This window comes from Nilaparvata lugens, chromosome X, assembly GCF_014356525.2.
Source record: "Nilaparvata lugens isolate BPH chromosome X, ASM1435652v1, whole genome shotgun sequence".
NCBI classification, from domain to species: Eukaryota; Metazoa; Arthropoda; class Insecta; order Hemiptera; family Delphacidae; genus Nilaparvata; species Nilaparvata lugens.
Genome location: NC_052518.1, coordinates 43,858,392 through 43,876,549, shown reverse-complemented (window position 1 = coordinate 43,876,549; position 18,158 = coordinate 43,858,392). Strand labels below are relative to the sequence as shown.

Sequence of the window (18,158 nt, the reverse complement as noted above, 5' to 3'; positions counted from 1 at the left end):
ACGTCTCACCAAGTTCCATCCCCAAACAACAGTACCGTGTCATCCGCAAAAGAATAAACTTCACCACCATTGAGGTCTAACTTTAGTATATCATTTACATATACCAAGAACAAAATTGGGGAGAGTACTGTCCCTTGGGTAGGCCGTAACCAGTAAGTGGAATCTCACTAACACTGCTAAAACTTGTTTTCTATGTGAGAGGTAGTTTTCGAATAGTTTCAATGGGATTCCTCTAATACCTACCCTATCTAGCTTGATAAGTAATTGACTATGACACACTGTGTCATAGGCTTTTGCCAAATCCAGGAAGACAGCCGGAGTTTTTTGTCCTTTATTCAGAAGATCTTATACGGAATTTGAAAACTGTATTAGGGCATCATTGGTACTTTATTATTTTGGAAGCCAAATTGAAGATTTTCTATTATTTTATTTGTGTCAAAAAATTCAGTAACTTGATTCTTGATTAGTTTTTCCATTATTTTGGACAGGGAGCTCAATAAACTGATTGGTCTATAATTTTCTGCCTGACTTTTATCATCTGATTTAAATAAAGGTTTTATCTTAGCTACTTTGAACAATCTGGAAAAATCCCTTTCTCGAAACATTTATTTATAATAGAAGTGAGTGGGAAAGCAATGTGATTAGCAATTTTCTTTGAAGTTGAACTATTAAATAACTGGACTCGTATTATTTTTTAGGTTTGATATAGCATTTATCACATCTATCTGATTAACTGGGTTTAAGAAGAACGAATTCGGTAGCCTGGAGTTATCTTTCTTATAATTAAATTGGAATGTGGCTTGATTGACATATTTCGGTATTTTATTTGCATACTTTTCACCAACACTAGTGAAATAAGAATTTAATTCATGAGCACTCAATTTTATGTCATCTCTTTCATCCCTACCCTTATCAATAAATTCGTTAATGTATGACCATAGTTTTTTGACGTTATTCCCACATTGACCTATTTTATGTCTATAGTAATCATCTTTAGTTCGACTGATCAAAGTACTCAGTAGGTTCCTATAGGCTTTAAATTCATTCTTCAAGCCAATGTTTGAAGGTTCTTTTCTAATTGTTTAGCCATCCTGTCTCTTCTATTGATAGATTCAATCAACCCCTGTGTAATCCATGGCTTTAATTGTCTTTTTTTATATTTTAATTTTATTTCCATTGAAGATAGGTGTGTATAATATGTCAACTTATTTATAAATGTTTCAACCATTAGGCTCAGTGTATTATTATCATGAACATGAGCGTTAAGGAATTCCCATTTTTCATTCTGTAAATTAAGTTTTTCAAAATTTGTTTAAAGATTTTATTAATTTGCAGGGTTGACGGTCGAGATACAGTACCAATTATATTCATGTGTAACATGGTTGCATAATGATCGGTTATATTCATTTTTAAAATATTAGCTATTTTTGGTTGTATGGAATTATGTGTGTCTTTATAGAAAATATGATCTATGCAAGATTGTTTATTATCTATTACACTAGTTGGTTTGTTTATCAATGATCTGAACCCATTTCCATTCATAATATTCAGATACTGCAGAGAATAATGGTCAGTGTTCAAGAGATCGATATTTATGTCACCCACATCCAAGACAAGGATAGCAATTCCAAAGTTTCCAACAAATACTGTCATTATAACGTGGACCTCACTATGGTATTGATGGTAGGTTCGGAGTCCGGATCACTCTATTGATCCGGATCAATTGATCTCATTCACTGCCACGAGCCAATCAGAAGACCAGGATTGGAACTTCCCAAGGTCATGTGACGAGAAAGTATTTGCGTCATGTAAAAAGTATTGGTTAGATAGGCGTTTGATTACAAGTTTCCATCATGTACCTATTCTGTGACAGAGTGACCAACCTAGAAAAGCAAAATTTCTTTCTTGTCGCTAAGCATTTTTTCAGCTGGTTTTCGATGAGATCGTTTTCGACGACTTCGAGGGGAAGGGTCGCATGAATTGGGAATATCTCGAACTCAAAATATCTTGCAGCTGACTGGAATTGGAAATATATGGAACTCCAAATATGTTGACAGGCGGAACTCCAAATATTGTGCAGACCGGCGGAACTCAAAATATCTTGTCAGCTTGTGGAATTGGAAGTATGTGGAATTGGAAATATATCGAATTCACAATATTGATCGTTATTAGTGAGACTGTGTAGATGTGGGATGAAACAAATTTATCACAAAACAAATGAAGGGTTCTATAGTTAACCTAAAATAAATTCATCAACACATCAACAGTCGTCAGTCTTGTTTGTTGAAACAGATAACAGAGTTTTGAAAACTTGCATAATATGTACATGACTATTATTTTATAAACCAATATAATTTTAATTCGTGTTTTCACGGTTGGTTATGGTATTAGTTATAAAATGAAGTAGCAATAATGTAGCCTACCTAATAAAAAAATCTTTATTATAACAAGAAAGAAACTGACTCTCATGTTTGTAAATATTATATTACTTCCATTTATTTTTTGGTGCAATCGCAAATCATATGAATATAATTGAAAAAGAACGACAGACCAGGTCCAAAAGTATTCTATTCCCAAATTTTGATAATGAAAAACAAGTCCAAAAAGATCAGCCAAATTGTTTCTACTGTTTAAAGTTCAAGTCCAATATTTTCATCCAAAATTGATATATAATGAGCTATGAATTACCCTAAGTGGGCTAATTAGTCCATATCATTCTAAAAAATAAGTCAGACTTGAACCATTTCTCAATAACAAACACATTACCAGTACTCCCACTTTGGCACTGATATTTTGAGTTCCAGATATTTCCAATTCCGCCATCTGACAAACAAATAATTTGAGTTCCAGATACTCCCAATTCCGCCTAGCAACATATTTCGAGTTCCAGATATTTCCAATTCACTGTCTGACAAATATTCGGAGTTCCACCCAGCAGCAGTTTTCAAGCATAGGACATTTAACATTGATATTTTGAGTTCCAGATATTTCCAATTCCGCGGCCCCGAGGGGAACAGGAGAAACGCCGACAGTGCTCTCGTGGAGAATATGTGTAACTCTCAAAGGAAAACAATGGCTGAGCGGCTATTATTTGAATGTAAAAATACCTCATTTGTAATGATTTATTTTGAAAATTATTGCTGTTTAAAAAAATAAAAAATGCCTAAAAGTAAAGTGAATTGTTGTGTAGTTGGCTGTCATAACACCTATGTTAATACTGAAGGAAAAAATGTTGTATATTATTGTTTTCCTGGGAGACCATGGGAGAAGGAGCGACAAGAAAGTGGATTTTTAATTAGTAGACTAACTTGTTCAATGCGAGGATATTATTAAAATACTATTGCCAAAGCGTTTACAAATGGTATAAATCTGTGTATTTGATGAATCAATTCTTATCTATGAAAACAAGCCATATACAAAGATAACCTAACTTTACAAAGATAACCTAAAAGCATAAGGGAACGCTATGTTTAATATTGTTTACTGTATGTAGGCCTATAAATAATTAACAGTTATTAATCATAAAGCCTGCAATTGATTATAATCAGTGTTTCAAACACATATTTTGTAACAATATCTGTAGGGTTTGCCAATGGAAATAATTAGAAATGTATGGTAGGCCAACTCTGAAAGGGTGTTGTAGCTATCATCTTTGCTTTTATTTCTATTTCAAGATGTACAGGTACCACAGTGCGGCATTTCAGCTTGTATCGTTAGGAAAACAGTACTAATTACAAAGATAATGATTATATTATTGTTTAGAAAATCAACCATAATTTACTATGATAATTTCATTAAAAAAAGCTGTTGTGATATTGTTTGGTGCGATTATAAGACTACTTATTAATTATCAATTTTGTGAAATGATATAGTAAATTCTACTACAGTATCTCTTATAAAATGGGAGGATGTGCTTATTGGGACCTGCTTTAACAAGAATAATAAAAGAATTCACTATTTTTTTTATTTTATTTTCCATTCCTTGAAAAGAACAAATCGATCCCTAAAAAAATTGTAGTTGATAATCCTAATAAGATTAACTCAATCATAAGTTGCCATCAATTCCACTTTCCATTATGAATAGTATACTTTGAATTTATCTCTTTATCAATAATTTAGATACAAATTTGCAAATAGGCCTACTATGTATTATCTTAAGTATTCAAAAATTAATTTGTGTTGCCTTTTTTTTTCAGTGAAGATGGAACCCCATGGCAGCCATCAAAAAATTCTAGAATTTGCAGTGATCATTTTATCAGCAAAAACAAGAATGACCATCCTTTACATTCCGATTAAGTGCCTTCAATATTTCCAGACTGTTATAGAAAGAGGAAAGCTGATGATACAAGAAGATTTAGTAGACTTCAGCAACGTAAAAGATTGGAAAATTATAAGGATATAGAAGCTGGAGAAAATCTTCCAGAAATTGAAGATGTCAGACCGCCTGTTGTTGATAAACAGTTTAAAGACAAATGCATCCAGGTAAGTGAGACAAAAACAAGAGAATGTATCAGTTAGTTGATGCAAAAGTTGTAAAATATAATGTTGTTTATTAACCAGCTGAAATCATGACGTGTCAATGCATTAAGGACTGTCTGTATGTTAGCTTCCGAATAGCCTCAGCTGATTTTATAAATGAATATATAAATGGAAAACTGTAATTATTTCATGCAATGAATTCTTCAGCTGACTAAATCATAAATCAAAACAATTTTATTTTTATGCACTTCCAATGTTCTTTGTTATATCCTGAAAAGGACGAAGAAGTGATTAAATTTTGTTGTCCAACCAACTTGACCTGTAAAAAGGTTCAAAGAATATGTTTTCAAAATTTGTAGCTGATTGATCAATTCTTTCTAAAGTTATTGTAGAACATACAAACAGACGGACAACTTTGGCCTTCAGTAAGTCAAAAATGAGAACTCGCTAATGCTTGTTCAATTATTATGAAAACGTTGGGCGCAAACCTCCTGCTATAAGGAGGGTAAGAAATTAACCAAAAGTTATTGATGATGATATTTTGCATGCATCCAAAATTTCTAGTCCAAGACATATGCCTATATTATGATAAACATTGGTGGTGACAGAATTCACAATAAGTTGTTTCAATTTATTTATTCATAAATTACAGACATAACAGAAATATTTATGGGAGTCTGTGTAAATTCGAACTGCAATGATGTGTGAACTGTTATTTGAGTAAAATTTGAGATTGGGCCTATATTGAATCTTAGAATAGGTTAATCTTGAAGTATGATTAATCATTATCTGGGTGGATTAAATTTAAAACAGTCTTGAATTTTGTTACAGGCAAGCAACGTTTACAAATGTGAAACATTTGTATTTTCTGTGGAGAGATTTGAAAACTCTGTATCAACTCAGGTAAACATCTACTTCAATACAGGGGCCAGCAGAATTTCAAAACCTAGCAGAGATGCAGAAACATTCACTGACGAGAGAGAACTCATAAATGGGTTCTATGGATTCAAATCAATCAATGATGAAAAGCAGTTATCAAGTATATGTGGGGTATCATATGCTATATTCCACACCATTTTAAATTTGCTAAGTGCAACCAAAACGAAGATGAGTAAGGAGAATAGGCTCTTATTATTTTTTATGAAGCTGAAGTTAGGCTTGTCCTATGCGGCTCTGGGTGTATTGTTCCAGGTCCATTCGACAACAGCATCTTCTATTTTCAAGCAAATTACGAAGGAAATTGCGCAGAGAACTAGAGGATTGATCTTCTGGCCATCTCGATTTTTTTTGTGAATTCTACTATGCCGCCAGCATTCAAAAACCATTACCCCTCGACAAGGGTTATAATTGATTGCACAGAAATAAAATGCGAGCAACCATATAAAATAAGCCACCGTAATTGGTTGTACCCAAATTATAAGGGCTGCTATACCGTGAAATTCCTAGTAGGAATTAGTCCTAATGGATTCATCTCTTTTGTATCAAAATGTTATGGAGGTAGAGCTACTGACACTTTCATAACAATTGACAGTGGATTCCCAAATTTACTGGAGCCGGGCGACATTGTTTTAGCTGATAAGGGATTTCCAGGGATAGAAACAGCTATCAAAAACTCAATTATTGTGACACCAACATTTGTACATCAAGGAATCCTCACTCATGAAGAGGTGGAAATAACATACAACATGGCAAGTGTAAGAATTCACGTTGAACACTGCATTCAACGAATTAAAATATTTGGTATTTTAAAGTACATTCCAATGAGTTTGATGCCATTGATTGATGATATTATTCATATTTGTTGTGTTCTTACAAACATGCAATCACCAATTATGAAAATAGAAGCATAGAACTTATACAAAATTTGGCTGTAGTTTACTTTTAGAACCGGTTTCCAAGCTCGGGAATCCCGAGTCGGGATATAGCTAAGTACTAGACTTTAAACAGCTGAAGTCAGAAAATTAAGTTTCTGCAACGGGGCTTAGTTTTTTTGATAATCTCCATTTTCTCATTACTATAATTGAAAACGTTTTTCCTTGACGAATGAAGCATTCCTAAATAATTCAAAATAGCTGAAACTTTACTCTATTTTCTCTTTATTTTTATTTTGTGTTCAATTTTCTAGTTTCTCGAAATTTAATTTAAACGTGGACTGCGACTATGCCCAATCGGAAAGTCAATTTTCCTACTCCAGATGTTTAGAACTTAGCCAAATCCCGAGCTCGGAAACCGGCCCTTAGGCCCGGTTGCACAAAAGCCGGCTAAATTTTAACCGTGATTGATTTCACGAGAACCAATCAGAGAAGGCGTTCTTGAAAACGGCTTCTCTGATTGGTTCTCGAGGAACTAATATCGGTCAAAATTTAACCGGCTCTTGTGCAACCGGCACTTAGTTTAACAGAGATCACTTGTATAGATAGGAAAATATTGATAGTACTGAGTTCCAGTGTGCTTTATTTTAGTTGTGTTGATTATTAGTTACTTAGTTTATTACTGTACATATATATTGCCAGTACATCAGTTCCACCTCTATTTTATACAGTATATCGATATTCAAATACCACTTCAATTCTCTGATTAGATACTTACTTGATAATTGTTAGATCTTGTCATCTCATTTCATCATGGTTAAAATGTAACAGGATTTTTGCAGCTGGGCCTTAGTTTTCTTAAGAAAAATACAGAGTTCAATCATAATTATAATAAGCTTCAATCTTGTTGAATACTGAACTGTTGAGTTTAAATAAAATTATAAGTTCATCTTGTGTATGGCCCATAGCAAACTTCCATTTCTTGACATTCCAGATTGCATATTGGATTCTTGATTTCTATTACAACTTTTGAGTTATTACTTGTAAAACATTTTTCCTCACAGTAATTTTGCAGCCTAACTCTTATTAGGTATTTATTAGAATAATAATTTATTGTAGTAGCTCTATAAGGAGAAGGGAATATTCATTTACCAAGTTCCAGTATGCCTTATTTTAGTTTTAGTTGTGTTGATTATTAGTCACTTAGTTTATTACTGTAGATAGTTATTCCTGTACATTGGTCCCACCTCTATTTTCTACAGTATATCAATACTGAAATTCGATACTATCGATATTTCAATACCACTTCAATTCCCTGATTAGATATTTACTTGATAGTTGTTAGATCTTGTCATCTCGTCATTTCATTGTAGTTAAAATGTAACAGCAGCTGTTCAATCGTAATCATAAATTTCAATCTTGTCTAATACTGAGCTGTTGAGTTCAAAAAAATTACAGGTTCATCCTGTGTATGGCTCTTTAATATATATATTATTACAATGTGCAATCCATACAATAAATGTCATTGTTTATGTTTGATACACCACCATTTATTTGTACCCTTCACATGCTATTTTTGTTCTGAGGTAATTCCTTTGTATGGACAAGACAATAATATATTAAAAGTTGTTCAATAAAATTGATTTATTATCATTGAGCTTTTATTTTGAAATGAATTCTCCTTACTAATCACATCCAGTGTTCTAAAAAGTTGAAACTCATTAGTGTTAGTTGGAATCAACTTTTCTTATACACTCGTAAATCAGGAAATAAGCAAGTAGATAATTATTATGGACATTATGAATCTTATATTTCATCTATCAATTTAATATTACTATTCATTGCACAAATTGTTGTGGTAGATGTTTAAAGTGAGTCTGATTCATCAAGAACAGAAAAGCAATCTCTTGTTGGAATGTCGTCCTTTCAAAACTAGTAGGCAACATTGAATTTCAAATAGCTACCTATTCATTGCTTTCAGCTCCGACTTATCAAATAATTAAATGTTTATGCAATGTTAGACCATATCTTTACTATCTCTTTAGACTATTCTCTATGAATGTTAGACAATCTTGAATGAAGAAGACTAAGAAATTGTCAAAAAACCACTGATTTCTTGACAAAATCAGTGTTTTTTTGACAATTTCTTAGTCTTTTTCATTCAATATGAATAATTACCACAATATCAACTTCTCAACTACACAAAAAGTTAGACAATCTCTTTAGACTAGGATTCCAATGAGAGATAGCTATCAATAAATAAATATGTATTTTAAAACCGCTGACAAAAGACACACGTTTTTAACTACCGTACTGCAACGCAATTTTACAATATTTGATTGTTTAATTATTTTTTCGAATAAAGAATTCAAATAAAGATAGATGTCCTTGGGGGACCTGTCACTCTAGATTAAGATGGCCGTGGAGACCTATCACTCTAGATGGAGTCTAGATTAAGATGGTGATACACAAAACATTGTGCAATTGGTATGAGGATAGTAAAGTGATAGTTTGGTGTGACTCTCACACTCTCTCTCCTCACTTACTGTTTCACTCTCTCACTCACTTACTGTTTCACTCTCTCACTCACTGTTTCACCCTAAAATGGGAAAAATTAAAAAAAAAAACTTTAATCAGGTTATATGTTCAAAATCAGGTATATTTTATTAGTAAATAGCATACATCAGACTTCTTTTTTATTTTGGGTATTGAATCAATTATTGAACCTGATAGACTTGGCAAAAATAATAAATAAAAGTTTGATTGATTGTCCACCCATTCTTGTTTTCTAGAGCTCAAGTCCTTAATAACAGGTGTTTCAAAAAGGACGCACATGGAAGTTTGAGAATGTGAATAATTTATTACATTAAGTTATTAAAGTAATTAAAAGTTATGCTGTATGAAATTATTACCTTTATTATATTCAAATTACCTTTAAAACTTCACAATAAATGTTCAAAATGGCTTCTTCCACTAGTAATGCAGGCTCGAACACGTTTCATAATATTTGCAGCCACTTTTTGTAGTGTTTGCTCAGAAATAATTTTAATCTTTCAATATTAGCCTTCAATTCGTCAAGTGTATGAGGATTGTTATTGAAAACCTTACTTTTTAAATTCCCCCAAAGAAAAAAGTCAGCTGGAGTAAGATCTGGGGATCTTGGCGGCCACAATCCTTTTGATATCACACGATGGTCAAAAAATTCTCGTAACATATTCATCGTTTCAGCAGAAGTATGACATGTTGCATTATCCTGCTGAAACCAACAATCTCGATCATCTAATTCTAACAACGCTATAAATTGTTCAATAAGGTTGTGATACACAACACCATCTGTTTGTCTTTCACTCGTTCGTAAGATTTATATGCGAAATAACTTTCAATAATAAATGTTCTTCCTTTGAAAAAACCATAGTTGAACATACACAGACACTACAGATTACAAATGAATACTACCAAGTACCAAGCAGGCAAGCACTAGTAAATGTAAAATGGTGCATGCCGGTTCAACAATGAGTACAGTAGTGCCAACTGTTAATTGTGGGAACAAAATATTCCCTTTACAGAAAATATATTCCCTCAAACTTTGATGTGCGTCCTTTTTAAAACACCCATTATTAACCAGAAGTATGCATGAGACAAGCAGATAATGATCTCACTTTTGTATTGAAAACTATGAATATGCTGTTTCTATATGAAATATAAGATTACCTATTGGAGTACTAATAATTAAAATACATATTACATTAAAACACGAGTAAATGAAACATAAACCAAAAATGGTAAATACCTGATAAAACTGGTATGGAATGAAACTGAAACTGATGAATTCGAATGAAGCTAAACTGCCGCTCCGCTCGGCTCAGACACATGTCTGAGGACTCAAATTAACCGACTGGATTGATCTTGAATCTGTCCACTATAGTGTGGTCCACGTTATAATGGCAGTGGATAAAGATAGGAGAATAGCGATGCCGATTCTCTGCATTAATTAATTAATCATACTTCTACACTGTCAAAAACATAATTGGCATCGTTGTGGAGCTAGAAAAGGATAGTACCACCGGCTTTGTCGAATGATAGCAATTCCAAAGTTGGACAACTACTGTCATTATAACGTGGACCTCACTATAGGTGGAACTACGCCAACCATTCATTGCTGGGTGGAAGTTGCTACTGCGGCCGCTCGCATTCCCACCAACGCTGCTATTATTTGCTGTCTCAGCGCGTAGGCCGTGTCAGCCAAGCAACCAGCCTGCACTGCGAAGATTGGTTCAGCTCTGTATTTGAGTATGATCTCACAAACATTAATATTCGGTCAATCTTTATTACGTAGAATCAGTTTTTTTATAACGTGGTAAGCTTAGAAAGACTCCGTTTTGAGACAAACCACTCCTTGTCTCAGACAGCACCGTATCGCGCATGCGTTAGCAACGGGTTTTTCCCGTTCCATTCAGTCAGATCTTTGAATGTAACGTTCTTTGTGATGATGGTTACCGAGCACTGTAACTGGAGCCAATCGTCATTCTATTTGATGAAGATATTATTATCCAATGATGATTTATCATTAAATTCAATATAATAATCAATTTATTATTATTTTATTTAATAAAAGAAAGAGTACTTTTGAAAAATATAATTAATAAAATATAACAGCTGTTATTTAACTGATGTTAAAAAACACTATAACCAAGTCAGCATATTGTCATTTCAAAACAAAAACCGAACCTTCAACCTCCCCTTTTACATTTAAAACATCAATAAACATGACTATTTGAAAAAAACTCTATTCCCTTCAAGCATATTGCAATTTCAAAGCAAAAACCTAACCTAACCTTATGGAACATTATTAAATATAATCCAGAAAAACCCTAACCACTAACCCCCAACCCTTTCACATTTAATAATTTAGATTTCAAAGCAAAATCCTAACCCCGTAACCTATCCTTTCACATTTGAAACATCAAAAAACATAACTCTAACTGCACCCTAGCCCCTTCTAGCATATTGCAATTTCAAAGCAAAACCCAAACCTATCCTAATAACACATTATTAAATATAACCTAAATAAAACCTAACCTCTAACCCTTTCACATTTAATACTTTAGATTTATTCGTCATCTTTAGAACAAAACATAAACATGTGGTTCATTTCATGTTCACAAACATGAGGTTCATTTCATGAACATGTTCACAAACATGTGGTTCATTTCATGAACATGTTCACAAACATTTGGTTCATTTCATGAACATGTTCACAAACATGTGGTTCATTTCATGAACATGTTCACAAACATGTGATTCAAAGCAAAATCCTAACCGCCTAACCTATCCTTTTACCTTTGAAACAGAGAAAACTCCTATAATACTCCTATAAAACTCCTTGTAATTCTGTGCTTTGAAACATCAAAAAACATAACTCCACCTAGACCCTAGCCCCTTCTAGCATATTGCAATTTTAAAGCAAAAACCTAACCTATCCTAATAAAACATTATTAAATATAACCTAAATAAAAACTAACCCCCAACTCTTTTACATTTGTTGAACGAGACAAGGATAGCAACACTATTGCAAATCGTACACTACCATTATATCGTGGACCTCACTATAGATACTCAAAGAATACTTTTGAATAACTGTGACTGTTGCTGGCCGTTACTCTGTTTCTGAGACAAAGAGAAGCTCCTGTTTTGAGAAAGAACATCGACGCTTTGTGAAGGCAGTGATTGAAAAGGCTGTGAATAGCTGAATCCGGACCGGAGTTTAGCAAGGGGAAGGGTAGCGTCCAGGCGTTGCTTGAAAAACGCGTGGGTAGATCTTCTTTGTGTTTCGACTTGTCCTGACGTCCTGAGTCCTGAATTTCTGGATTCTGGATCATTCAACGTCCATTTTGCAAGTGTTGTGCATCAAACTTCCAACTACCTGTTGTGTTAACAATAGTATTGCTAATTGCCATTACCACCTAGTTGGTATTGTTTGGAGTCATAATGTCGGTGGTTTTCCGAGCCACTTTACTGGTAAGTTCATCACCAGATAATAACTAATGTAATTACAAAAAAAAAATCCATTCCTTCCACCTAACTTCATCTTGTTGCATCATCTATCAGATGGTAGTAATGATGAAAATTATTTTTTGAAAATGTACTTTCGTTGCTAAATCGTTCTTAAGCCTGTTCAGGAATTATATAGCTGGAATTTTGGGAGTGTTGCACAATAGCATAAAACGTTATGTAGGATTTTGTCGTTTCCAGAACTAATGCGCCCTATGCTTTCAATCATTCACTATTCTAATAGGTACCTCTAGTATGAATTCGGAAAACATTAAGGCTACCCAATTTATTCATTAGCATATTATCGCATAGATAGAACATCAAGTTATGGCTTTGTTTCATCTCAAGTGCCCAGTTAATTGACTTAAAATTTTAATTACTGTTACTGTAAACGAATAGTGAATAGTCTTACTGCTCTCGTATTATCGTAGTAAGGAAATTATAATCAATATTCTTGAATTTTAATTCAATTAGAACTGGGCTCGTGAAGTAAAATTTAGCAAACATTAAGAATACTAAGTTATTTATTGGTTTGTCAGTAGGTAATGATTATTCTAAATAGCTAAAAAGTTTTAAAAGTATGGAATTCCAAATTCCCCATGGAAATTCTCCGTTTTGCAAGAGTTTTGAAAGTAGGGAATTCCGAATTGTTCCCTATGGAATCATTTCCCGAACATAGTGAGGCTTAGGCCCAGTTGCACAATAGATCAATTTCACGAGAACCAATCAGAGAAGGCGTTTTTGAAAAGACGGCTTCTCTGATTGGTTCTCGTGAAATTAATCACGATAAAAATTTAACCGGCTATTGTGCAACCGGCACTTAGTCTTGCACTTTTGTCTGCATGTATTCTATGTAGCTTCTATGTTTGACGTATTTTCGGCCAAACTCATTTCCAACTACTTTTTACTTTCCTTGCCCTATTACCATAGGTAAGGAAAGTATTGCTTTCCAAAAAAAATTAAGGTACCCTAATTTCAAGTTTTCTATACGTTTCAAGGTCCCCTGAGTCCAAAAACATGATTTTTGGGTGTTGGTCTATGTGTGTGTGTGTGTGTGTGTGTGTGTGTATGTCTGTGAACACGATAACTCCATTCCTAATTAACCAATCGACTTGAAATTTTAAACTTAAGGTCCTTATACAATAAGGATCCGACAATAAGAAATTCAATAAAATTCAATTCAAGATGGCGGGAAAAATGGCGGATAATTACTAAAAAACCATGTTTTTCACGTTTTTCTCGAAAACGGCTCTAACGATTTTCTTCAAATTCATACCATGGATAGCTATTCATAAGCCCTATCAACTGACATGAGTCTTATTTCTGGGAAAATTCCAGGAGCTCTGTAATATTATTGAGAAAAATGGCGGATGATGACTAAAAAACCATGTTTTTCACGGTTTTCTCGAAAACGGCTCTAACGATTTTCTTCAAATTTATACCATGGATAGCTATTTATAAGCCCTATCAACTGACATGAGTCTCATTTCAGGGAAAATTCCAGGAGCTCCTTAATATTATTGAGAAAAATGGTGGATAATGACTAAAAACCATGTTTTTCACGATTTTCTCAAAAACTACGTGACCAATTTTTTTCAAATTCATACCCTGTATAGTAATTTATCAGCTCTATCAACTGGCATGAGTCTTTTTCCTGGGAAACTAATGGGGGGTCCACCCCATCCTTGAGAAATGGACTTTGTAACCTCCTTCTCGTGCATGAGATAGGTAGGTAGAGCAGTTTATAAAAAGAACACAGTCATAGTCGAGATATTTCATCTGTAGAACAGCGGTTTCGACGACTTTTGAAAAAATCATCGAATTTCACAATTTACACAAAGGAAAAAGTACTCTGAAAACAATTATATATACACATATAAAGTAGTCTGATCGTAGTTGCAAATATTTTGCCGCCAATCGTCATTATATTATTCCCCTAAATTATTCTCATCTAAGAATGAGGCTTACAGTTCAATGAGCAAGGAAAGTTGTGTGCGTGTACCACACCAGATTTTTGTATTTTGCGTCGACATATGTGCGTTTTTTTTTTATTTTGCATTATAAATAATTTGAGTATAAAAGTTTTGGATAATAAAAAGGAAAAGTAATTTCTTCCATAATTTTATATTAGGTACTGTAAATATTGTTTACTACTGAACATAGGAAACATCAGACTATAGTGAGGCCCACGTTATAATGGCACTGGAGAAAGATAGAAGAACAATGTTGTCGATCCTCTGACTTGTCATTGCCTCCTATAGACGGTAGCTGATACAGGTTTATTGATGTAATATTAACTGTTCATTCCCGTTTAAAATATAATCAATTATATTTTATTAAGCATGAAATTATATTTTTCAATAATTTCATAATGAATTTTCATGATTAAAATGAAATATTTTGTTAATGAATAAAACAAAATAAATCTTATAGCACCCTTTATTCTTTAAAATAGTTGAACAACTAGTTTCGGTTTAGACCATCTTCAGGTTCTAAAATAAAATAAAATTCAATACGGTAACTGTTTACTAATTGATATAAAACGAACATGTGTTTGAATTCATATGACTAATTATTTCTGTTAAAAGAAATTCATGAATTTAAACACATGTTCGTTTTATATCAATTAGTAAACAGTTATTGAATTTCATTTTATTTTAGAACCTGAAGATGGTGTAAACAGAAACTAGTTGTTCAACTATTTTAAAGTTTTTTAAAGAATAAAGGGTGCTATAAGATTTATTTTGTTTTATTAATTTAAAAGCAGCCCATGTCAATAAGTGTTTTTGTTAATGAATTATCAAGTCTAAATTGTTAAGAGAGGATCTGGCAATAGAGCAAAGCGAGAAAGAGTAAGCGCTATCCGCTTTGTTGAGTGATAGACATGGATAGCAATACCATTACTAATCACACTGCCATTATAACGTGGACCTCACTGTAGTTACTATAGTGAGGTCCACGTTATAATGGCAGTGTAGGAAGATAGAAAAGGGTTGCCAGATCTCAGCCTTGCCACCCAAACAGCTGATACTGGTATATCTGATCAATTTAACTGTTCATTATTGTTGAAAATAGTTAATCATATTTTATTTGTCAAGAAAATATATTTCTAGAGATGTAATAAGCTAATAAATTTTCACGATTGAGATTAAATATTCTGTCAATTAGTTGAATTTCTACATTGTTGATAAACGATAGCGCCATCTGGTTTGTTGAATTATAGACAAGGATAGCAACTCCATTGCAAATCACACACTGCCATTATAACGTGGACCTCACTATAGAATCAATCAGCTGTCGGTTAGATTATACTCTAAATAAAACAAGTTGAGACTTGGAGAAAATATCCATGTTGCGAAATTTCAATCTTTTCATAAAGCCCACCAATTTGACAACACAATCGTTGATTTGAATATATCCAGCCATATAACTGTGAGAGGTTACTGCTCACAGAATTAGTATCTACCTAATGATTTTTATGTAATTTGGCTGGATTAATACAAGTAGTAAATACTATCACTAGTATCACTATAGTGAGATTCAGGATATAAAGTCAGCATCTGATTAGCATTGGTTTGCTGTCCTTGTAAGTCGTTAGGCAAAGCATGTAGCTCTATCCTTTTCCAACTCTGCACCGTTGCCAGTACTGTAGGTACTAACAAGAATATAGGAATATATTACTATAGAATAACAATATATTACAGTACTATAGAAATATGATGAACTACCAAAATATTTCAGCTTTTTAAAAAAAATATTATATCATGAAAAAATATTGTTTTTCTGGCGAATAAAATATATTTGGAATTATTATTATTATTATTAATTGAAGGGACGGATTCAAGGATCCAAAGCTTCAAAAATCCCCTACGTCAACCGAAGCTTGTTGTGTTCCCAAGTAGTATATTAGTTAGGCAAACCAATACCTGTGTCCTTTACAAGAACCAGGAGTTTTTCCCTATGCTAACATCCCATTCATCCCCTGGTTGCTTGTTGCAATCCAGTGTGTTATGCTTGGCAGTCTCTTCAGTCTGATTGGTCCTCGTGACCTACTTGAGTACCACTCCTGGCCTTCTTTGAAGGTCCTTCCAGGAAGGGGTTGCCAAGTTGCCTCTAGGGCCCCTGGCTACCCTTGACTCATTGTATTGACCCACATTTGTGCCTGGAATTTCACCCATATCTGGTCTCTTGGGTTTTTACTTTTTGCCCCTCCAAAAATGCAGGGTCAAAAGCTTCAGCTCTCCCAAGACGTTTTGCCTGGATGGCCGCCCTTCTTTGAGCAGTGGTGAGGTTTGGTCTCTCAACCCACAATCTCGTGACTTACGTGAGTTCCACTCCTGGCTTTTTTGTAGGTCCTTCCACTGAAGAGGGGGTCGCCAAATTGCCTCTAGGGCACCTGGTCACCCTCGACTCAGCCTCATGACCTAAATTTGTGCCTGGAGTTTCACCCATCTCTGGTCTCTTGGGTTTTTATTTTTGCCCCTCCGAAACTTTTCAGGGTCAAAAGCCTCACCTCTCCCAAGAAGTTTTGCCTGAATGGCCATCCTTATTTGAGCAGTGGTCTGAGAAGCTCATCCTTCCTCTCCAGATGGGATGATGTGATGAGCTTACATCATACATGTCGTGATCAGTAGAAGCCTTCTCAATGTCGATAGCCTCTACATAAGAGTGCCACCTGTGTTCCTGAAGCATCCATTTCAGACTAACATTTCAGACCCATTTCATGTGGTTCCCAAGAACAGCTAGGGAAGTGGAGTCAACCCAGACAGAGCCCCGCATGGCAGGCAAGATATTTGCAATGTATTTTTTGGAAGAAGTATTTAAATATAGGAAAATGTGTAGTTCAACCTGTCTCGAGGATGGTCTCTCTCTTAATACAAACTTTGATGCTACTGTATATAGGTGGAAGATTCTGTGTAAAGTTTGTAATTTTCTAAAACCCAAGTCTTGTGATTTGTTAGTCTCTAATGATTCTCCATGCAGTAAGAACATATCATATCCTAGCTCTAAACAGATAACGATTTCCAAGACTAGTGATATTTCTCTGGGAACTAAACTTAAAAAGTCAGCTAGCATGAAACCATTAAAAAACGTAGTCAGAATCTTTGGCGACAGTCATGGTCGTGATTTGGTAGATAATTTGAATAGATCTGAACTTGAAAAGACAACTAGTGGTTTTATCATGCCAAGTGCCAAATTCAGCCCCATAGTAAATAATATTAAGAGTGGTACTAGAGATCTATCCAATAATGATCATGTGGTCATAGTTGGAGGAGCGAATGATGTATACTGTAATCAAGCTAGTAGTTTTCTAAAAAGTATGCTTTCTCTACTTCAGGTGCTAAATTTTACAAATGTATTAATTTCTACAATACCAATAAGATATGATTTACCGGAGTGGTCATGTGTTAACGAAGAGATTAGAAAAACTAACAGTAGAATAAAACAGTATTGTGGAAGGATGCAAAATGTTAAGGTAATAGATCTTACTGATCTTAAAAGAGAGCATTTTACTAGGCATGGGCTACACCTGAACTGGAGAGGTAAAAAGAGGATGACTGATAAAATCAAAACAATATTAGATGAAAAGGGTAATAATACAGTTATCGAGCTTCAATATGACCTGAGTCATCGGGGAAACTAATTAGTGGTCCTGTTCATATAGGTAGAAACACAACGATCCTAGAATATACTAGAAAACAGGACCGTAGCTCTGATTTGAAGGTTTGCGCTCTAAATATTCAATCTCTGAGAAATAAGTTACTTGAACTTGAGACTATTTTGAGTCGTAAAGAGTTTGATGTCATTTGCTTGAGT

The 18,158-nt window shown here is 34.0% G+C and overlaps 2 protein-coding genes across 3 annotated transcripts in view; both read left to right on the top strand.

Annotated features, from left to right (window-relative positions):
• Positions 1–4,296: 4,296 nt before the first annotated feature.
• On the top strand, positions 4,297–6,603 carry LOC120354355 (the record flags this gene model as incomplete). The annotated part of the gene is made up of 2 exons (XM_039441394.1): positions 4,297–4,482; positions 5,311–6,603. Coding segments are annotated over 2 exons (648 nt in total), but the record flags the coding sequence as incomplete, so codon positions are not given.
• A 5,497-nt stretch (positions 6,604–12,100) lies between these two features.
• Positions 12,101–18,158, top strand: part of LOC111054883 — a 184,759-nt gene continuing 178,701 nt past the window's right edge. For both annotated transcript variants that reach the window (XM_039441392.1, XM_039441391.1), the window contains exon 1: positions 12,101–12,308. In XM_039441392.1, the coding sequence (XP_039297326.1) occupies positions 12,279–12,308 (30 nt within the window). In that variant the 5' untranslated portion in view covers positions 12,101–12,278. The remainder of the gene's footprint in view (positions 12,309–18,158) is intronic.